The sequence below is a fragment of the Bidens hawaiensis genome, unplaced genomic scaffold (assembly GCF_021521415.1).
Source record: "Bidens hawaiensis isolate Kalapana, Puna unplaced genomic scaffold, B.hawaiensis_p1.1 tig00000536_1, whole genome shotgun sequence".
NCBI lineage: Eukaryota > Viridiplantae > Streptophyta > Magnoliopsida > Asterales > Asteraceae > Bidens > Bidens hawaiensis.
The window spans coordinates 3,855,471-3,875,511 of NW_027491034.1; the positions used below are offsets into that span (position 1 = coordinate 3,855,471).

General features: G+C 36.5%; 2 protein-coding genes and 1 pseudogene across 2 annotated transcripts in view; all 3 read left to right on the top strand.

Moving 5' to 3' along the window:
* Nucleotides 1-9,806, top strand: part of LOC143635398 (uncharacterized) — a 43,121-nt gene extending 33,315 nt beyond the window's left edge. The window contains exons 2-6 of the mRNA XM_077103251.1: nucleotides 5,275-5,401; nucleotides 5,611-5,828; nucleotides 5,928-6,872; nucleotides 8,473-8,564; nucleotides 9,714-9,806. Of these exons, the coding sequence (XP_076959366.1) occupies nucleotides 5,275-5,401; nucleotides 5,611-5,828; nucleotides 5,928-6,872; nucleotides 8,473-8,564; nucleotides 9,714-9,806 (1,475 nt within the window). The remainder of the gene's footprint in view (nucleotides 1-5,274; nucleotides 5,402-5,610; nucleotides 5,829-5,927; nucleotides 6,873-8,472; nucleotides 8,565-9,713) is intronic.
* Nucleotides 9,807-11,103: 1,297 nt separating this feature from the next.
* Nucleotides 11,104-12,237, top strand: LOC143635409 (uncharacterized). Its single transcript, XM_077103256.1, has 2 exons — nucleotides 11,104-11,586; nucleotides 11,680-12,237. The coding sequence occupies exons 1-2, from the start codon at nucleotides 11,104-11,106 to the stop codon at nucleotides 12,235-12,237; spliced, it is 1,041 nt and encodes a 346-aa protein (XP_076959371.1).
* A 696-nt stretch (nucleotides 12,238-12,933) lies between these two features.
* On the top strand, nucleotides 12,934-19,377 carry LOC143635419 (uncharacterized; annotated as a pseudogene).
* The last annotated feature ends 664 nt before the right edge of the window (nucleotides 19,378-20,041 follow it).

Genomic DNA, 20,041 nt, shown 5'->3' on the forward strand with positions numbered 1-20,041 from the left:
TTTCTTGAGCTTGAACGCACGGACGAGCGGGGGCGAACCCGATGGAGCCGGCCTCTTGACACCGGTAACCGTCGTCGTCGCTGCCTCCCCGGAGGTAACACCTGCAGCCTCCGGAGCGGTGGTCTCCTCACCACCGGGCTTCCCCGCCACCTCTGCATTATCTGACTCCGAGTCAGATAAGACTACCGGGTCGGCCGTAGAGGCCACCTTCTCCTTGCCCTTCCCGACGGCAGCCTTTTTCTTCCGCACCAGTGGAGGACCTTCTGCGGATTCCTCAGAAGAAGAAATGTCATGAACTCCAGCAGCAGGCACAGCATTGAGAGGTTCAGGGTAGAAGATAGGCTTACCTGGCCGTCGGTGGCTCAGGATCTCTTGGCCTGGCGGGTAAACCTCCACGAACCGACCCGCGGTCTGCTCTAAGATGGGCAACTCGTTCTCGTCCAGAGCACGAGTACCCATCCGCGCGGGACCATCTTCCTCCCGCGGGTTCAGGAGCGACTGAAGATCGTTCCCCTCTGAAATCAACAAGCAAGTTAGTAAAAATCGAAGTCAGCAAAATGAAACAAGACGTACCATAAGGGACAGAGTTCGAACCATATTCAAGGACGATCGGAACCTTATCCGCATTCGCCGCCTTCCACACCCGGCTCATCCCCAGCATCACCATCGCCGACTCCGGAAAACGGAAAACCGGGGACTGGACCCGGGATATCTTCGAAAACCATTCCGCCTCCTCGTAGTTGAGGGCGGGAAGGTTCGGAAGCGCCTGGCCATTCTTGAACTTCATGGCGATGGGGACGGCGCGAGCGGATATGAAGAAGAACTCTCTTCTCCATGAGCGAAGACTCCGCTCGGTGGTACAAATCTTTAAACCCTTGATACGGGTTGTAAGAGTATACCACCCCTGGATGCACCTCCAAGTGTAGAAGGTCATCAGACGGTCAACGAGGGGCTCAAGGCCCAGTATCCGGCACACCCACTCAAAGTGCCGGACCTTGGCAATGGCCATGGGGTGCACCTCTGTCAGGTGCACACCGTGCCTCTCCAGGACACGGTACACAAACTTTGTCAACGGAAACCTAAGGTTTCCGTAGACAAAGAATGCAGCATAAACCCCGATCTTGCCACTAGGGGCATCGTACACAGTATGGTGGGGTTCAGGAAACTCAGGCTCGAGAGACTCGAGCATGAACTTCCTGACGATATACTGGTACAGATCGACAGGAAGAGAACACTGGCATTCGCCAGCAGTCTTCTGATCATCAGTATCATGAGAAGACATGGTGGAAAAAAGAAAAAGATTTCAGAGTAATGCTTTACTGAACAGAAAAATTCGCCGGAAATTACGTGAGAAGAAGAAGAAAGGTGAAAGTGTGAATTACAAATAACTCTCTCCCCCTTTATATAGTAATCGCAATTAATGCGGTGAATTTAATGCGGAGGAGAGAGAAATCAAAGGTGCAATGAAACTATGACACGTGGCAAAAAGCAGGCTGGCAACAGCTGTTGAAAGGACGTGTGCCAGTAATTTCGCGGCCACGCGCCCGAAAAATCACGCCCACGCGCCTGAAAAAGCGACTGGAATGACCATGTTCTGTCACGTCACCATAACTTCCTGCACGTCCTGACACAGTCAGAAGAAACCGTCGCACGACGTTTCAGAGGTTTGGACTGTTCTTATCTTTCCAACTCTTCGAATTTCAAAATTCAAAATTTAAAAAATATTAAAAAGTAAGCGGGAAAATACCCCTTACCCCTTGGCAAACAAGTAACCGTTAGACGGATGCGGGTACAGTGTAAAGGCAAAACCCTTCACATACCTAGCACCCGCAGGGAATTGAAGCCAAGTAAACCTTGGTAAACAAGTAACCGTTAGACGGATGCGGGTACAGTGTAAAGGCAAAACCCTTCACATACCTAGCACCCGCAGGGAATTGAAGCCAAGTAAACCTTGGTAAACAAGTAACCGTTAGACGGATGCGGGTACAGTGTAAAGGCAAAACCCTTCACGTACCTAGCACCCGCAGGGAATTGAAGCCAAATATTCCTCGGCAACCAAGTAACTATAAGACAGGCGCGGATACAGTGTAAAGGCAAAACCCTTCACGTACCTAGCACCTACAGGGAATTGACGCTAGGAATACCTTGGAAGTAAAGTAACCGTAAGACGAGCGCTGGTACAGTGTTAAGGCAAAACCCTTCACATACTTAGCGCTCCGCTGGGAATTGAAACCAGGAAGGATCTTCTGGGCAATGCTTGCGGAAACGGAAATAACATCCCCGCATAGCGGGAACGTTGAGAACTACGTTGTTTGAAGCGCCAGGATGGAATTGGTGGTTTTAACATAATTGATCACTATGTTCAAAACTACCAAAACCTCATGGAGAATCCACACAACTGGGACTCAATGCTCCTGACTTGCGAGGAGGTTACAGACCTACCCGCATCATACCCAAAGACCAAGCAGGAAACTCGGGCATTTCTGCAAGTGACAAGGACTTCCCATGGAAAACCTTACAAAACCCTTTTCAAAACCCTTTGCTTAAGTCCAAAAGTTCACCTCACTTTATTAAACACGCATGAGAAGAACATTGGACTGGGGGGACTTGAAGAGGTAGGTCCCAGCAGAGACCAGTTGGTCCCGCAAGACTCACCTTGAACATGGACGTCTGCGCAAAGGCCATCTGCTCCCGCAGGACCCACCATGCTCATAGAATCTTACGCGCAGTACGCAACCTGTACACGCAGGGAAAGCCTCCCAATGGTGAAGTACCCCGCCTGTTCCCGCAGTTGCGGATACAAGCCATCAGGGAAGGCTACCCGCAGACAGCAGGGCTACACGTACAAGACACTAGCTACTTCAGCAGTCACGTGAAGGCATGAGCAAGGCGGGAACAATCCCGCCCAAATGAGCCAGTCTGATTCTGAAAGATCTTTTGTACCATACCTACCAAGGTATGGATAGGACAGACGATCCGACCAGAACAGCCCATGAGCCAATCACAGGGTGACAGCTCACCGACAACAGTGCGAGGAGGAGCACCCTCTAGTACTGTTTGTCACTATTAGCCGCTGCCTACTCACCAACCCTCACTGTGGAGCATGCGCAGCCTACAGTTGGTGGAATAGTATTACTGTTGGCCGTAACCTATTCACCAACCAGCATGGCCTGCGTACAATCCACAGTCAGTGGGACGTGCATAGTCTACAGTTGGTGGAATAGTGCAGCCGACTTTATTACTGTTGGCTGTAACCTACCCACCAACCAGTATGGCCTGTGCGTAATCCACTGTTGGTTGAACAGGAATACTATTCAGCCGGCTGTACCTTCTAGAAAACCTACCTTCGGCTATAAATACTCCAATATCTTGGAATGGTAAGATCATCTACTATCTCGTATAACTTACTTGATAACTGCTCTAATAGTATTCATATACTTTTATATTCAAAGAGCAATATAGACTGATTCTCACGCCGGAGGGTGGTCACAAGGAGGAACCCCCCCCTTCTCAGTGACGAGCTTACGGTGTCTGTTTTGCAGGTTCCCTGAAGTACAACTTACTCTGCTGGACCTACCTTCGTGGGAAACATTACCTAGCCCCCAGATTACCCATAATCTGCCCGGGGTCACTTAGTGTTTCTTCACAAGACAAAAACTGATTACCGGAAAACCAATTAGTAAAAAGAATTCAATAAGTAAACAATCCTACATGCCAAAAAACCTTACCGAGTTGCTCCATGCACACTCTTACACACCACTAATACGTCATACACACCACTATTGATTTGATGTAATACGACTATTTAAAGGGCGAAACTCAAGAGTTTAAACGCTCCTTTAATTATCCATTTCAATATCCTTATGGTCGTTTAAACCGTCCATATACATTGTTATATTCCCATCTAAACTTATCAATAAAATTAAAACCACAAATGTGAAAGATACCATGGATCCCAGTGGAGTTTAAAATTTACATTGCTAATTTGGTATCCACTTTTTGTGTTTTTTGGAATCCGTACATTCTCGATCCTGGTAGTGTGCTCATGTTAGTTTACAGTTTTACACCACTAGTTGTGGTGCATATGAGCTGAGCCGTTTGAAAATCACTCGAGCTCAGCTTGATAAAAAGCTCGATACAAGCTTGAGCTTTTTTGTGCTCAAGCCGAGCCGAGTCTTAAACAAAGCTCGTTTAGTTATCGAACCCAAATTCGAGCCTTATATGGGAGGCTCGTTTATGCCCGTATAGGGCTGTTCACGAACCGAACTGAACCGAACGCGGACATGCTCATACTTGGTTTGGTTTGAAAGCGAGCCAAACCGAGCAGATTGTGAAACGAGCGATATCTTTATGCTTGAACTTGGTTCGGTTTGAAACCGAGCGGCTTGGTTTTGCTTGAATTCGTACAAAGTTTCCAATTTTAAATTTTCTAAAACTTCAAAATATCATTAATTCAAGACTTTCAACTCTAAATTGTCTAAAGTTCCACCTTTAAAATGTATAAACCTCAAAGTTAACAACAAAACATATATAAAACGAGCGGCTATAGTTTAAATTTGAACTTTGAATTCAACATAAAAAGATTGAAATTTTAAAAACTTTAAAAAAAATAGTATACTTTTATATATATTCATAAAGTTTATATATAAAACTAATAAATAAAAAATAATTCGAGCAAAACGAATCGAACCAAACCGAGCGAGGCTTTGCTCGTGCTTGGATTGTTTTTATTAGAACCAAGCCGAACGGCTCACTTCCAAACCGAGCCGAAATCGAACGAGCATTTTTCGAGCAATTTTCGAGCGAACGACGAACGAACAGCGAGCGACGAGCATTTTGGACAGCCCTAATCTCGTCGAGCCTTATCAAACCTTGCATACATCGGCAGATTTAAGGGAGGGTCAGGAGGGTCCCTTGACCTCCGGCCGGCCAAATTTATAGTGGATCGGAGTAGGTATATTCTTTTTATTTTATGGCTTGACCCTCTTGATAACATCTCAAAGAGTGCTTAGAATCAAAAAGAAAAAGTAGAAATCTTGCGTTTGAGAATTTCCGGCAAGTGTTCGTCTTGCAAAACTTTGAAATATGGTGAAGAATGAAGTAGATGACACGAGTTGTGGGTAGATCTAAAAATGCATGTACTATTACTGTATTTTTAAATGGGTTTATAGAAATGTGGGCCATTTAAATGAACCAATTTAATTATTTTAATAAGCCCATATTCAAACCTAATACTTTATTGATAATTTATTTTCACTTTTTACCTTTATGTAGAGGAAAATCAGAAGAAAAATCAGAAGAAGTTCAGCCGTCCTATTCTCTACTCCTCTGTTACAACTACTACTTTTCACTTTTTTTGGTGTTTCTTTTCCTTACTGTGGCCCCATCTCAAAAATATGAAGTAAGTTATTGTATTTAGTTTTATTTTAACTACTTGTCTATTTATTATGCTAATACTTTATGATTTTAACCGTAGGAAATTAGAAATCTTGTTTTGTAGTTTTTTTATGTGGTTAATTTACAAGATCAATTAATATATATGATTTAATCAAGAACTTATTGTTTTATATAATGTCTGTGATAATTAATTTTTTATATTTGTGTATGTAGAAACGCTTCCATCAAAAACTATTTTGGTAAAACACCCAAACCAAGCATCGAGACTCCATCAAGTTCGTCACATGCCAATGAAAATAATAATAAAAGAAGTCGAGAAGAAGTTGAAGTATCGGAAGATGAAATTGTTGGTGACCCAGCCTTGCGCAAACCGATAAATGATTATTCGATTAATATCCGAGAGGAAGTAAGGAGACGTTATATAACGAAAGGTGCTTGCCAACCAAAAGGTCACAATTTTCCCAAAACACAAATTTGTGGACAATTGAGAAAGTTTCAAAAAACATGGTTTGATCGTTTTTGTTGGTTAGAATATAGCGCATCAAAAGATGCGGCATTTTGTTTGTGGTGTTATTTGTTCCCAACCGGTAATAGACATGGGGATGAAGTCTTTATCAACCATAGTTTTAGAAACTGGAAAAAGGCATTTGAAAATTTTCGTGATCATGAAGGAGGTCAAAATAGTAGACATAATCATGCTAGAGTTCAGTTTGAATTATTTAAAGATCAAAGGCACAATCTTGATAATGTGTTGTCACAACAATGTAAGCAGGATGAGATTATTTATCGTGTTCGGTTAACCGCTGTTGTTGATGTGATTCGATTCCTTTTAAAACAAGGTTTGGCTTTTCGCGGGCATGACGAGTCTATAAGCTCTAATAGTCGAGGTAATTTTCTTGAACTTGTCAAATGGTATTGTGAACGTAATAATGAAGTAAATAAGGCGTTTAATTCAAAATTACATGGAAATAATCAGTTGACTTTGCCTAAAATCCAAAAAGAAATAGTTAATGCATGTGCTGCGGAGGTAAGAAAGATTATTGTGAACGAGGTTAAAGATAAGTTTTTTTCTATTTTAATTGACGAGTCTTGTGATTGTTCTATAAAGGAGCAAATGGCGGTGGTTTTGAGATATGTGGATGATGGTGGAGAAGTGATTGAACGGTTTGTTGGGGTAGTACATGTTACTGACACATGTGCATCATCCCTAAAAGGTACTATTGATAACTTTTTTGCAAAAAATAATTTAACAATGTCTAAAGTTAGAGGTCAAGGTTATGATGGAGCTTCCAATATGCGTGGAGAGCTAAATGGATTGAAGCAAAAGTTTTTAGCTGAAAATAAGTTTGCGTTTTATATACATTGTTTTGCACATCGGTTACAATTGGTAGTTGTGGCCACGTCATCAGAATATGCATCTGTAAGTTCTTTTTTTGATTGGCTTACAAAGATTGTGAATATTGCTGGAGCTTCATGTAAAAGGAAAGATTTGATGCGACAAAAACAACACATTACAAATAAAATGTCATTCAGCGGCACACATTTTTAGTGACACTTATACATTGTGCCACTAATTTAAGTTTTTAATGGCACTTTGCGTATGCCATCATTCCCCCGCACACAGTTTTAGTGGCAATTAGTTCTAGTGCCACTAATTTATGATTTTAGTTGCATCTTGTGTATGCCACTAAAAATTTAGTCACACGTTTTTTTATGACATTTTTCCTTTTGTGCCACTAATTTATGTTTTTAATAATAAAAACTTCAAATTTGGATCAGTATTAATATATTTATAATCTATAACTTAATTCCCCCCCCCCCCCCCCCCCTCCTCCCTTTTGATAAACACAGAGTACACAAGCAGATATCGACCTCTAAGCGAAGTGATATGAATTCGAATCTCTGATTGTTTCGATTACGAGTTCAAAGCATGCGGAGCGTGTTGATTGATTAAAAGTCCAACTACTCACTCCAATGCCCACAGGTAACATCACCAATCCTCTCAAATTATCACTCGATATGCCAATAAACTCTAATACGATGCTTTCGTTGCAGATCTGCAAATATTCTGTCACTTAGCTTCATCTTCATATGTGGATTCTTCATTATCGGCCTTCTAGGGTATGCAATCGGAAATCGGTACAGTAATTATAATATTCAAACCCTAGGTTTGTGTTTCTAGACTGGAAACCAAATTAGAGCACGAATTTTCTCATATTTGCTGGAATCATAGTTTGAATCCTTGCATTGGAGGCTATGTATTTGATGATTACAGTTATGAAACCCTAGGTTTGTGTTTTTGGACTAGAAAGCAAATTAGAACACAAAGTTTCTCATAGTTGAACCTGATTGAATACATGAATTGGAGCATATGTCACTCATGCAAAAAATTAGATCACTGATTCATGAATCATGATGTATACTCATGCAAAAAATGTTTCATTGCATCTCTAACTAATTGTGTATGAATTAATTGAATTCCACGCTAGTTGATTTTCAAATTTCAATGTTTCATTTATTTATAAATTAGCTTCAAGTACTGGTCTTGGTAGTTGAAGTTTAGGTATATGTATATGAAGAATTTGTTTTAAATAGAGTTACACACTATTTGTTATTTTGTTTGAACTACTGTTTGGACTGTTTGTTTTAGGTAGTTTAGGCGCACATCTGGTCCAGGCCATTTTAGGATGGTTTGACTTGTTTTTGGCTGGTTAAGACTGGTTTTTGGCTTATTTAGACTGGTTTTTGGTCTTTGATTTATGTGTAAGTATAATCTTTCAGCAGTCCAAAAGTTATGTGCTTCTGTTGAATTTATTAATTTGTGATCGCGCGTGCAGGCTGTTTTTATGATTTGTGTTATTGATGGCTTTCTACGATTAATTCTTCTTAGAGGTACTATTCTTTGTTCGTTTACTTTCATTAATATATAAATTTTAGGCCAATTACAATTTAGTCTAGTTTTAACAACCTGTTAGGCCCAACACATTGTTGCTCACATTTTCTTATAATTGGCTTTATCTCCGTAATGACGGTTCATCTATATAAAATTATGTTCATTTGCTCACGTTTATAAAGCATACGTTTATATTGTTAATGAACACCAACACGCTAATTTTGTTTACGACGATGGTGAAGATGAAGCAGGTCGCTGCAAGTTTAATTTAAAGGTAAGATTATTCGATCTCGACAATGGTTTTTGTTGTCAATCGTTCTGGGTTTCAATTGAAGGTCTATATAAAGTCAAAATTCATTCTTCGACATATGCGGCAAGGTATCTTTTCTGAACATAAGGTATTCAAAATAATCTTAATTACTCTTTATGTGTTGATGTTTATGGTAATATATTGCTATGAACCAAAGGAGAATCAGATTCGGTTATATATGATTAAGTAATTTGTTTGATTTAACCTTGATGTATCAGTTTTGGTGTTATTATGTTGGATGTGATCCATCTATGTTTCCTCCATTATTTAAGTCTAGGGTGCTTCCCAATTTACAGACTAAGAATTTTACAGTGCGATATACACAAGGGTTAGCCTCTTTTTTATTATTTTAACGGCAACTTTCATTAAAAGACAACTAGAAAAATTGTTCACATTTTGATGTGAACAACCAAGATTGCAACTGATTTAGTGATTGGAAGTTGATTATGTTTAGATTGCCCTATTAAGTCTGGTAATTTTACAACTGGTGATCAAGGCTCGAACACAATCGGTGTTTTCTGCTCAAATAGTTAATTAGTCATGTTAAGTCTAACTACTTGCTTCTATTGATTAAAATTTATATTATTAAACAGAGATAGCCATATGTGCTTAGAAGTGCAGCAGGTTTTCCCTCTTTTACCTTTCAGTTCTCTTCTTTAGTTTCTTGACTGTTCCTTTGAAGTTCTAAAAGGATGGTTTGACCCAACGAATTGACCCATTATACCCGTCGATACAAACCACTATAGATAATTAGCTGCCAATCAATAGGATGGTTTTTTGAAGTTGTAAAAGGATCGTCTTGGTTCTTTGAAATTGTGAAGTGCATGTGTACTATTATGTTGTTTCCCCTTTTAAGTTGTATAGATTAAGAAGTTTTTAAATTTTCATTTTCCTGTCTTTTAATTTAATTTTTCAGATTTGATCTGAGACAGATAACGTGTAAAAGCTTTTGCTGGACAAACTTCTGCTCCATTGCGAGTTAGGTATTTTCTTAATGAAATTGTTCCTGCTGCTGTTCAGAACAACCAGCTCTTATTATGATGCATGTGTGCTTCTTTATCTTCATTCTTATATAGAATATTATAATTTTTTTTGTTGTTATTGTTGTTGTAGGGCATCCTTGTGGACAAAAAGAACATTATGGAACTTACAGGTGCCCTTGCACTTGCTACGCCAAAAGATACTGCAAATACTATAATTTATTGATATAAATAAGCTTAGCAGGTCAGTTTTAAATTTATTGTATTCTAGTGGTGCAAACGAGGCAAGCCGATCCCGAGCTCGACTAGGGCTGAGCTCGACCCGTTTAATATACATAGAGCTCAAGCTCGACCTAGGCTCGGCTTGTATACTGTGTATTTATTAATTTTAATATATTCATAATTATATGTATATTTTTCAATTATAATTTTATATATAACATATTATTTAGTTATTATTTCACAACATTATATACATATATATATATATATATATATATTATATAAATGATAGGCTCATTTAGGCTTGTGAACCGGCTTGAGATTGGCAAGTAAAACTTGGGCTCAGGCTCGTTTATTAAACGAGCTTACTTTTAGGATCGGGCACATGCTCCGCTCGATCGTGCTTTTTCACGAGCCAATCTCAAGTAGCTCGTGAGCGGCTTAGCTCGGCTCGTTTGCATCCCTAAACAAGGCTAGCGTTGATATGGTTGAGTGGTTGATTTCCATAGGTTATTATCGGTTTTAGGCTAACAATTAAGCTGGTTACACAAGTTAGTATCCATATTGTTTTCATATTGTTTGTTCTTTATTTTTCTTATTAGGTACCTCTCATTAAGATCGAAGATGGTAAAAGAGGTTAATGAAAGTGGTGAAGTTTTCTGTTTTTAGTCAAATATTTGTTACTTTACATGTTATGTGTTTGATATTTTGCCTAGATTTGAGAGTTATTAGACATTTGGTATGTGTTTGAAATGTGATTCGTATGTGGTTGAATGTGATCGAACTTTAATTGTGGTTAACACATTATGATTTCTATATTTAAGAGTTTTATGTGTTAATTATTTTTGTTAAAAGTTTGTAGTGGTAAAAAAAGTGCCACTGAAAGTCCGAAAGTTTGAGCGGCAGCAAACAAAATTGCTACTAAAATCCGACAGTTTTAGTGGCAGATGAAAAAGGGTGTCACAAGAAGTCCAAAGATTTGTAGTGGCATATGAAAAAAAAAGTGCCACTAAAGACTAAAATTTTTTTAATGGCGGTTGATAAAAAGTGCCACTAAAAGTCTAAAAGTTTGTAGTGGCAGACGGAAAAACTGCCACTAAAAGGCTTTAGTGGTAGCGCTTTTAGTGACACTTTTTTTGTGTGTCACTCATTCCATTAGAATTTTATTAGTGGCACTTTTTTGGTTTCTTGTGACACTTTTTGTGTGCCATTGAATGGCTTTTTATTTGTAGTGACATGATGATTTTGTGAAACGAATTGAGACGGGTGAAGTATGTACAGGAAAAGGTAAGAACCAAGAAATGAGTTTAGCCCGAGCTGGTGACACTCGTTGGGGTTCCCATCTTAAAACTATACTTCGACTTTTAGACTTGTGGAAACCGGTGAGAGAAGTGCTTATTGTTTTGTCAAGAGAGGGCACTGATGCAAAAACTCGAGGCAATGCACTTGGTATGGTTGAGAAAATGGAAAACTTTGAGTTTGTCTTTATTGCTCATTTAATGGTAAACTTATTAAGAAAGACGAATGACCTGTCACAAGCCCTACAATTAAAGAATCAAAATATTGGTAATGCGGTTCGATTGATTGAAGATATGAAATACGATATAAAGAAATATAGGGATGATGGCTGGGTGGAGCTATTGAATGAAGTCACCACATTTTGTTCTAAAAATGAAATTTATATGCCTAATATGAAAGACGTTATTCCCGGACGAGTTAGAAGGACAATTGATGATGAGCCACAAACATATCTCCATCGCTTTCGCGCTGATATTTTTTATCAGGTGCCTTATTCTCATTTATTTTTGTTAACAAAGTTTAGCTTATAACATTTTTTGTTGGCAAGCTTTATATATTTTATTTCCACATGATTCTAGGTTCTTGATCTTCTTCTTCTTAATGAAATGAATGAGCGTTTTACTAACGCAAACTCGGAGTTGCTTACATGTATAGCATGTCTTGACCCTAGAGACTCATTTCAAACTTTTGACCATGAGAAGTTACTACGGCTTGCTGAGTTATATTCAGATGATTTTAATGGTTTTGATCTCGGTCAACTAAGGATACAACTTAATCGGTACATTTCAAATATGAAAAGTAATGAAGTTTTTTCTGGTCTTCGTGGTATTGGAGAACTTGTAAAGAAAATGGTTCAGATGAAATATCATATTACATATGACCTCGTCTATCGACTAGTTGAGTTGGCTTTGGTCTTGCCGGTTGCAACAGCTACCGTCGAAAGATCATTTTCCGCGATGAAGTTTATCAAGACTGACTTACGTAATAAGATGGGTGATAATTTTCTCACGGATGCATTGGTGTGCTATGTAGAGAAAGATATCTTTGCAAGTGTTGAAAATGAAGCAATTCTTCAAAGGTTTCAAGCTATGGGACCTCGAAGATGCCAGTTACCGGCTATTGGTAAAAAAAAGTAATTTGTGTACACTTTTGAATTCCGAATGTAAAACAATTATATTATGACCCCCCCATTTGAAATTTTCTAGTTCCGCCACTACTTGCATAGTTTTAAGTTTTTACCTTTTCTCAGGACTTTGTACTTCATAGCCTTACCCATTTTTAAGATTTTCGCAAAATATATAAAACTATATATAAATTATATAATAAATAAGCCGGGCTTGAGTTTTGAAAAACAACTCATGAGCTCGATCTCTCATAAATTAAAATGAGCCGAGTTCGAGCCAAATTAAGCTAGGGCTCAACGCATTTCGTTTGCACCTGTAACCACTAGTCCACTATAACATATCAACACCTATACATGTTTTTTGCATGGCGACAATCTACACTAATTCTAGGTGGCCACAAGTTGCCAGGATGCCACTTGACATCAGTTGCACCGTTACAAGTGTGGAAACCCTCTAACGTAAAGCAAACATGATAAAACCCTCGTGTGTCTCGGATTTGAACAAGAGACCTCCCGACGAAAGTCTAGTTTTTATCTTCATCGTCATAACCAACTGGGCTAGCGAAGTTCTTATCTTCGTTGACATAACCAACACCTATACAATATAATAATATTATTTTTTATATAAATAAAGTAAACTGAAAATACACTCCAGTTTCCACACATTTAAAAAGTGTTAACAAAAACCCAAGTGGGTCCTTCCTTCAGCATGACCTCCGGCAACACAACCTCCACCGCCGCGGCATCCATCAAAGGGTGGTGCTGCTGCCTGATCCTCCTCCTCTCCTTCCTCCTGCTCCTCTCTCTCGCCGTCATCCTCGTCATCGTCTTAGCTATTAAACCCAAAAAACCCCAGTTCAGCCTCCAGCAAGTCACACTCCAATACCTCAACCAACAGCAACGTTGTCCTCACATTCCGCATGCTCTTCAATGCCAAAAACGATAACGTAGCTGGGATCAAGTACAGCGACTCCACCTTCACTATCATGTACCGCGGAGTTCCCGTCGGCAGGGGGGGGTGCGTGGCTTTTACCAGGCGGCGCGTACTCAGAAGAGCGTGGCCACTACCACGGTGTCGGTGGACCGGACCAACCTGTTGCAGGCGGATGCGGAGGCGTTGGTGAGAGATGTGACGATGGATGATCGGCTTGAGCTTCGGGTCATGAAGATCCTGGTTATCGGGATCATTTCGCCTACTGTGCAGGTTACCCTTTATTTTCTTTCTATTTCTTCAACTTTGGTTTAGTTGTGTTTTAGTCGGGTCGGTTCGGGTTGAATGAGGTCAAAGCCCCACATGTTTTTGTTGCTAATTTACGCTTCTTTTTTTTTTGGGTGCATGTGATGCTATAGTGCTCGTCATTCATTGTTTCTGGTTTGATTATAAGAGGCATGAATTAAATACAAATGAAATTAATTTGTTAGTTGTGAGAATTAACTAATATAATAATGTAATTATATATAAAAGTAGAGTAATTATGTAATTACACGTTAATTCCATTTTTATGTTAACTTTTCCCTTATTATAAGATATATAAATTTATAATCTTAGTTTAGGTACTTTTACCATAATCTATAATATATATAAACGAAAACATAAAAATCCTACGTGTCGCGATGTGGTTGTTCCCCCTTTTTTTGGAGTCACCAGATTTCCTTGATTTTTAAATGGAGGCTTCTCATGCATTTGACCCGAATTTATGGGTATGGGTCTAATAAAACCCAGATATTTCTTAAACGGGTTAATACATCTTATAAATTGAAAACTAATCTCACCATATATTTGATATAAAATTCCTAAAAAGTATGGATATACTAAAAATTAATATCTGATTTATTTAAAAAAGATATATATTATTTATAATTAAAAAACAATTTTATAGTAAAAAAGAATAAACGGGTCTTGGGTCTCATCAAACTCATATAGATTTTAAACCGGGTTATAACATCTCATTTATTTGTGAAACAATTTATCATCAAAACATAAGTATATTATTAACTTTCATACACTAAAAAAATAAAAATTCAAAAAATAAATAAATATTAGAAACAAATAATATAAAACAACACCCGTAAATAAACGAAACATTTAAAAGCTCTATGGTTGTTTCTTACATTTACTCAAGCCGCCATATTATTTTATTTGTATATGAATACTTCTCATGCATTTCACTCGAATTCACGGTATGGGTCTCACCATACCCAAAAACCTTAAACGGGTTATAACATCTCACTATTTTAAAAATAAATCTCACCAAACATTTGATATGCAAATCCTGTAAATTTAAGATATACTAAATATGAATATCCAATTTTTTAAAAAAATATATTATTTATAATAAGAAACAATTTTTATAGTAAAAAAAATAAGCGGGTAATGAGTCTCATTAAACTCATAGATTTTAAACGGGTTACAACATGTCGTCATGGGTCTCATCAAACCCATAGTTTTTAAACGGGTTATAACATGTCATTTATTTGTGAAACTATTTCATAATCAAACCCTAAGTATATTATTAATTTTTTTATAATAAATAAAATTAAAATGCAAAAAATATGAATATTAGACACGAAAAAAAACACTACCCCCGTAATACGGGGGATAAAAACTAGTTTATGTATAATAAATATTCATTATGTAGCTACTAATTTTATTTTTTCTATGAATCAAAAGTTATTTTATTCATATAATAAACATGTTCATGTACTCATATTGAGGAGACGGAGTAGGAATTAGGAAATGGGAAGTCACGGGCGAAACCCACCCCCGGCTAGGAATGCCACCTTTTGGATCCGTGAAACTTTTGTTTTCACTGAAATCTAGGGAATAGCCCTCGTTTTCAACCTGTCTCATTTTAATGATTTTGGCCTTGGTAGCTTATTTCAAGTTTTTATCGAGTGGCTGTGGCTTACCAAGGGGTCAGCGTATTTGATATCTACATAAATGTTTTTTGAGTTGGAATCAATTTATTGCTGTGTATCAAATAAAATAAGTTGTAATATTTATTAATTTGTGTATATTATTGACATTTATTATATGAAATCTATATTTGGAAATATAACGCTGATAGTTGCAACTAGTCCAACATGATGTGTCACGTTCTAGGAACCCAGATTAGAAAGGAATTTAGTGAAAAACATGTCATCAGGATAGAGACGGCTGCCGTTAAAAAAATATAATTTATTTTATGTATTTACCTGCATTAAAAATAACTTATTAATTTTTTTTAATTGAAGAAACATGATATTGTATCATGGTATAAATTACTATAGTAGTTTTGGTATATATCAAATTGGCTTTAGAGCCCGTGTAACACATGAAGCAGGGGTGTTTAACGAATCGAATTTTGAATATTCGAATTTATTCGAATCGAATTATTCGAATTTTGAAATTTTGGAGCTGTATTTGAATTCGAAATAGATTTGATAAATTCGATTTGATTTGAATTCAGAATAGTTAATTCGAAATTCGATTCGATTCAAAAACGAAGTGCGAATCGATTCGAATTCAGTAAAAAATATATATTTCAATTTCAAAACCACTATAAAGAGTTGTATAACAACAAAAAGTACAAGTCTATAAAATAAATAAATAATTTAAAGTTATCATATCCTAAATATTCAAAATGGTAATGTCCAATTACATTAATTATTAACCAAAATGATGAACTTTCTATTTTTAATCTCTATAACTTAAAAGATTTATATAGTTTATTTTCTTAAGTATGTAAATATAGAATAAAAATAAAATGTATAATTTGAATTCGAATTTCGAATCGAATATGAATTTATAACTATAAATTCGTATTTGATTCGAAATTCGATTACTAATATCGAGTTCGAACCGAATTAAATTTGAATGACTGAAAATCGAATCCGAACCGTCAAATTCGAATGCGAGTTGAATCGAGTTTTGAGTTATTCGAGTCCGATTCGAATACTGAACACCCCTAACACGAGGTGATCTAAATAATAAATACACATAAATCAATATATAATGTATATGAAAAAAATGTATTACATTTATGCTTGTATCAATATATGTTTACCTATATTGATTTTATTTGTATCACAAAATGATTTTTTTCAAAAGATAAATTTAATAAAATAAAAATAATAATGCATGTGCAAAAACATACTCGAGAACGCTCTATCTATTAGAAATTTCATTCTCGGTATTAATTTCGGAGAATACTTCTTATACAATAATAGCTTTGAGTTACATTAAGAAAAAGATTTTGATAAGTTTGAGAGGGTTTCTCGATTTTGCAAAAATGACAACATAAAAAATACCACGTTAACTCGTTCAATTTTGTGAATGTCTTGCTTCACTTGAACGTAATTTTGTATGACATGTTTTACATATAACATTATTATTCAAGGAAAAGTTAATGCTGACATAAATGTTTCAAATTTGATAAAAGTTAGAAGCATTGATAGACATAGAGGTGGCATGTCGGAAGTGTTCGTCATTTTTTCTTAAATTTTAATAGTCGTGGAAAATTACTCAATTTGCCAAATCCCGAATCTTTTGATTATTTCCAAAAATGTCATTGAAAAGAATTTCGAAACCCAATCACATTTAAAAATATAACTTTCATTTGTTTTACATATTCAAGTTAAAATTTTGAACCCATAACAAGTTTGACGATAAATCTATTTGCATTCTCAAACTTTTAAAAATATTTAGATTATCTTTTTTTACCCGCAACAAATTTTGAGCAAAATGTAGTTAATTTGTACTAAACAACCTATTTGCCAACTTTTGACCCGTAACAATCAAATTAAGTTCCACAAATAACCCGAAACAATCCTTGATAAAAAAACAAGAACCCAAATATGGTAAACTTTATTATATTTGAAAGTGATTGGTATATGCTATCCTTACAATTTAATATACACACACATATACACATACAAACATATATATATATATATATAGTTTATTAAATTAACCAAAAAAATAAATGAATAGATTTAAATCATATATTTATAATTTATAAATGTATATGACAATGTACAAAATAAATCAATAGATAAATGGACTGACTGTAAAAAAATAGATTAACTTGTAAGCATATATTTATAATTTAAAGATTTAAAAAATTTCTTTGAAAAATGAAAGCATATTCAATTTTTTTTACAGTATTTTACAATATACATAGTATAATATGTTAATGATAACATTTGAAAATTCTTTTCAATCTTTAACAAACATAGATTGTTGTTGATTTTTGGATTTCACCAAATATGTTGTGAAATATATATTTTAACAACGTATAGTAGTATAATGTGTAAATATTTATGTTTATAAAACGTACAGATATAATATAAATAGAGTTTAAATAAAAGTACATAATTTAATAATGTTAGTGTAAAGGGAAAGTAAATAATTATAAAACAATTGTGATGATTAACCACAAATCAACATGTGTCCATAATTATTTTACTATTATTAGAGTACGTAGAGTTTTTGTTGTTTTCAAAATACATGGATAAAGTAATTGACGTCTTATTCTATATCTTAACTATTTTATCGCATCTATCAGAGTGGGAAGACAGAATTACAAATTTTGTCCTTTAAAAAAAGCCAAATTACGGTTCGTGTCCTTTTTTTAGTTTCCTTGCAAGCGGTGTCCTTTAAACATTTTTTTCCTACACGTTACGTCCTTTACGCTAACTGGGTTAGAAAAACTCAGTTAAGTATGGCATGTGCCAGACATGTGATGGGCATAATTGTAATTTTAATGTATCTTTAAATTTAAAAAAAGAAAAAAAAATATATATATATATATATATATATATATTTATATATATATATAATACCTTCCCCTCCTTTCTCTCTTCTTTCTCTCTAAGCCACCACCATTGCCATAAATTCTGGCCACCATACCTCTACCCACCTTGTTACAAATTCCATTCAACCCACCACCACCACCACCTCCTCTCCATACCCCCACCTACTCTCCTCCGTAATATCCAACCTCCCACTCCCCACCATCGCCGTCAACAACCCATCTCCAACCACCACCACCACCTCCTCTCCATTTCACAAACCGCCGCCACACTTTCCGTTCACAAACGCAAACGATCCCTATCACCCGAACCCGACCCATCCTTTTCCAAAACCCCTATCCGAAAACCCTATTCACCTAACCCACCCACTGACCGTCACCTAACCCGATTTTCCGGCGACACTTACATGTTAAAGTCTCCACCCGACCCCTACCATTGCCTGTTACAGTCACTTAACCCGATTTTCCGGCGAGCCCACTTAACCTAACAGATCTGAGATCCGGGCGAGATTTGGGTAAGATGTTATGATTAGACCACTTAACCTAACAGATCTGGTTATGTCTGATCATGTTAACGGTGGTGGTGGTTGCTTTCGACGAGATTCGGGCAGATCTCGAACCACCAATGGTTGTTTCCGGCGAGATTCGGGCAGATCTCGAAGCTATTATTATTTTCCGGCGAGCTCTGAGAAAGGGGGTTGGTTTGGTGGTGGTCACGGCTGAGAGAAGGAGGTTGGTAGTGGTGGTGGTTTAGAGAGAGAAGAAGACAAGAAGAGAGAGAGTGTGTGTATGTTTATACACTTCGTTGAAAAGACCAAAATGCCCTCACATGCCATGCACATGTTGTCATTTAACTGAGTTTTTCTAACCCAGTTAGCGTAAAGGACGTAACGTGTAGAGAAAAAATGTTTAAAGTACACCGCCTGCAAAGAAACTTAACAAAAGACACGAACCGTAAATTGACTTTTTTTAAAGGACAAAATTTGTAATTGGGTCGAGTGGGAATGACTGTATACGAAATTACCTCTTAACATTTAAATACAATTATATAGTAATTATTTTATACGTTCTACGTAATTTTACTATTTAATGGTTTTACCAATTCTTTATTAAAAATAACCAAAATCATCATTATTTTGTATAAATAAGTTGAAATTTTTATAATTAAAAACAAAACAAAAATCCAACTTTATCTATTTTCTCCAAGTAGGAATACAAATTGTTATGGATTTATCTTTATAATGACCCTTGTCTTTATTTGTAGGTATCGATAGATTGTGCGATAGTGATAAGTCCAAGTAAGCAGTCTCTTGTTTCCAAACAATGTGGGTTTGATGGTTTGCAGGTATGATCGGACACAACTCAGGTGTGTTTCCAACCCAACTCGGGTGGATTGAAAGCATGCATCTTATATTACTAGAGTTTGTATACATAATGACTTGGTTAACAGATGAATGATCACTCCAATTATGTGATACTCCTAGAACGTAAATGTGCTTTATATGGTTTGATTTCTTTTAATAAAAGATACAAGAATATATAATGTATAGAATAAAAGATACAAGAAAATATTTGTAACATAACGATAGAAATCCTAACTTCCATTATTTATAAGAAACGTTCAAAATAGAGGTTAGAATAGTAATTAATATGATGACAATCTTGATATAAGAGAATGGATGATAGTATGGCAAGGCCGACTATGATTGTGGGATGTGAGAGGCTGCTATCACCCTTGATAGCTCAACCAGATCATTAATGAGAATAAAATTGATTGTGATATGAATAGGACAATGATATGGTGTTGCTCAACTAAACATTATTCAATAAATAAAAAATACTTCTAACGGATTTATTAATTTGAACTAAACGTCTAGCCAAACTCGGTAGTCAAGCGTGGACCTGGTTAAGACAATATAGTCTTGGCTACCGAGTGGGGCGGTTGGGGCTTCTCACTGAGGAGCTGCGATCCAACTTAACTGATGACATATCGCCGTTCAAAAAAAAAAAAACCTAAGAGAACAC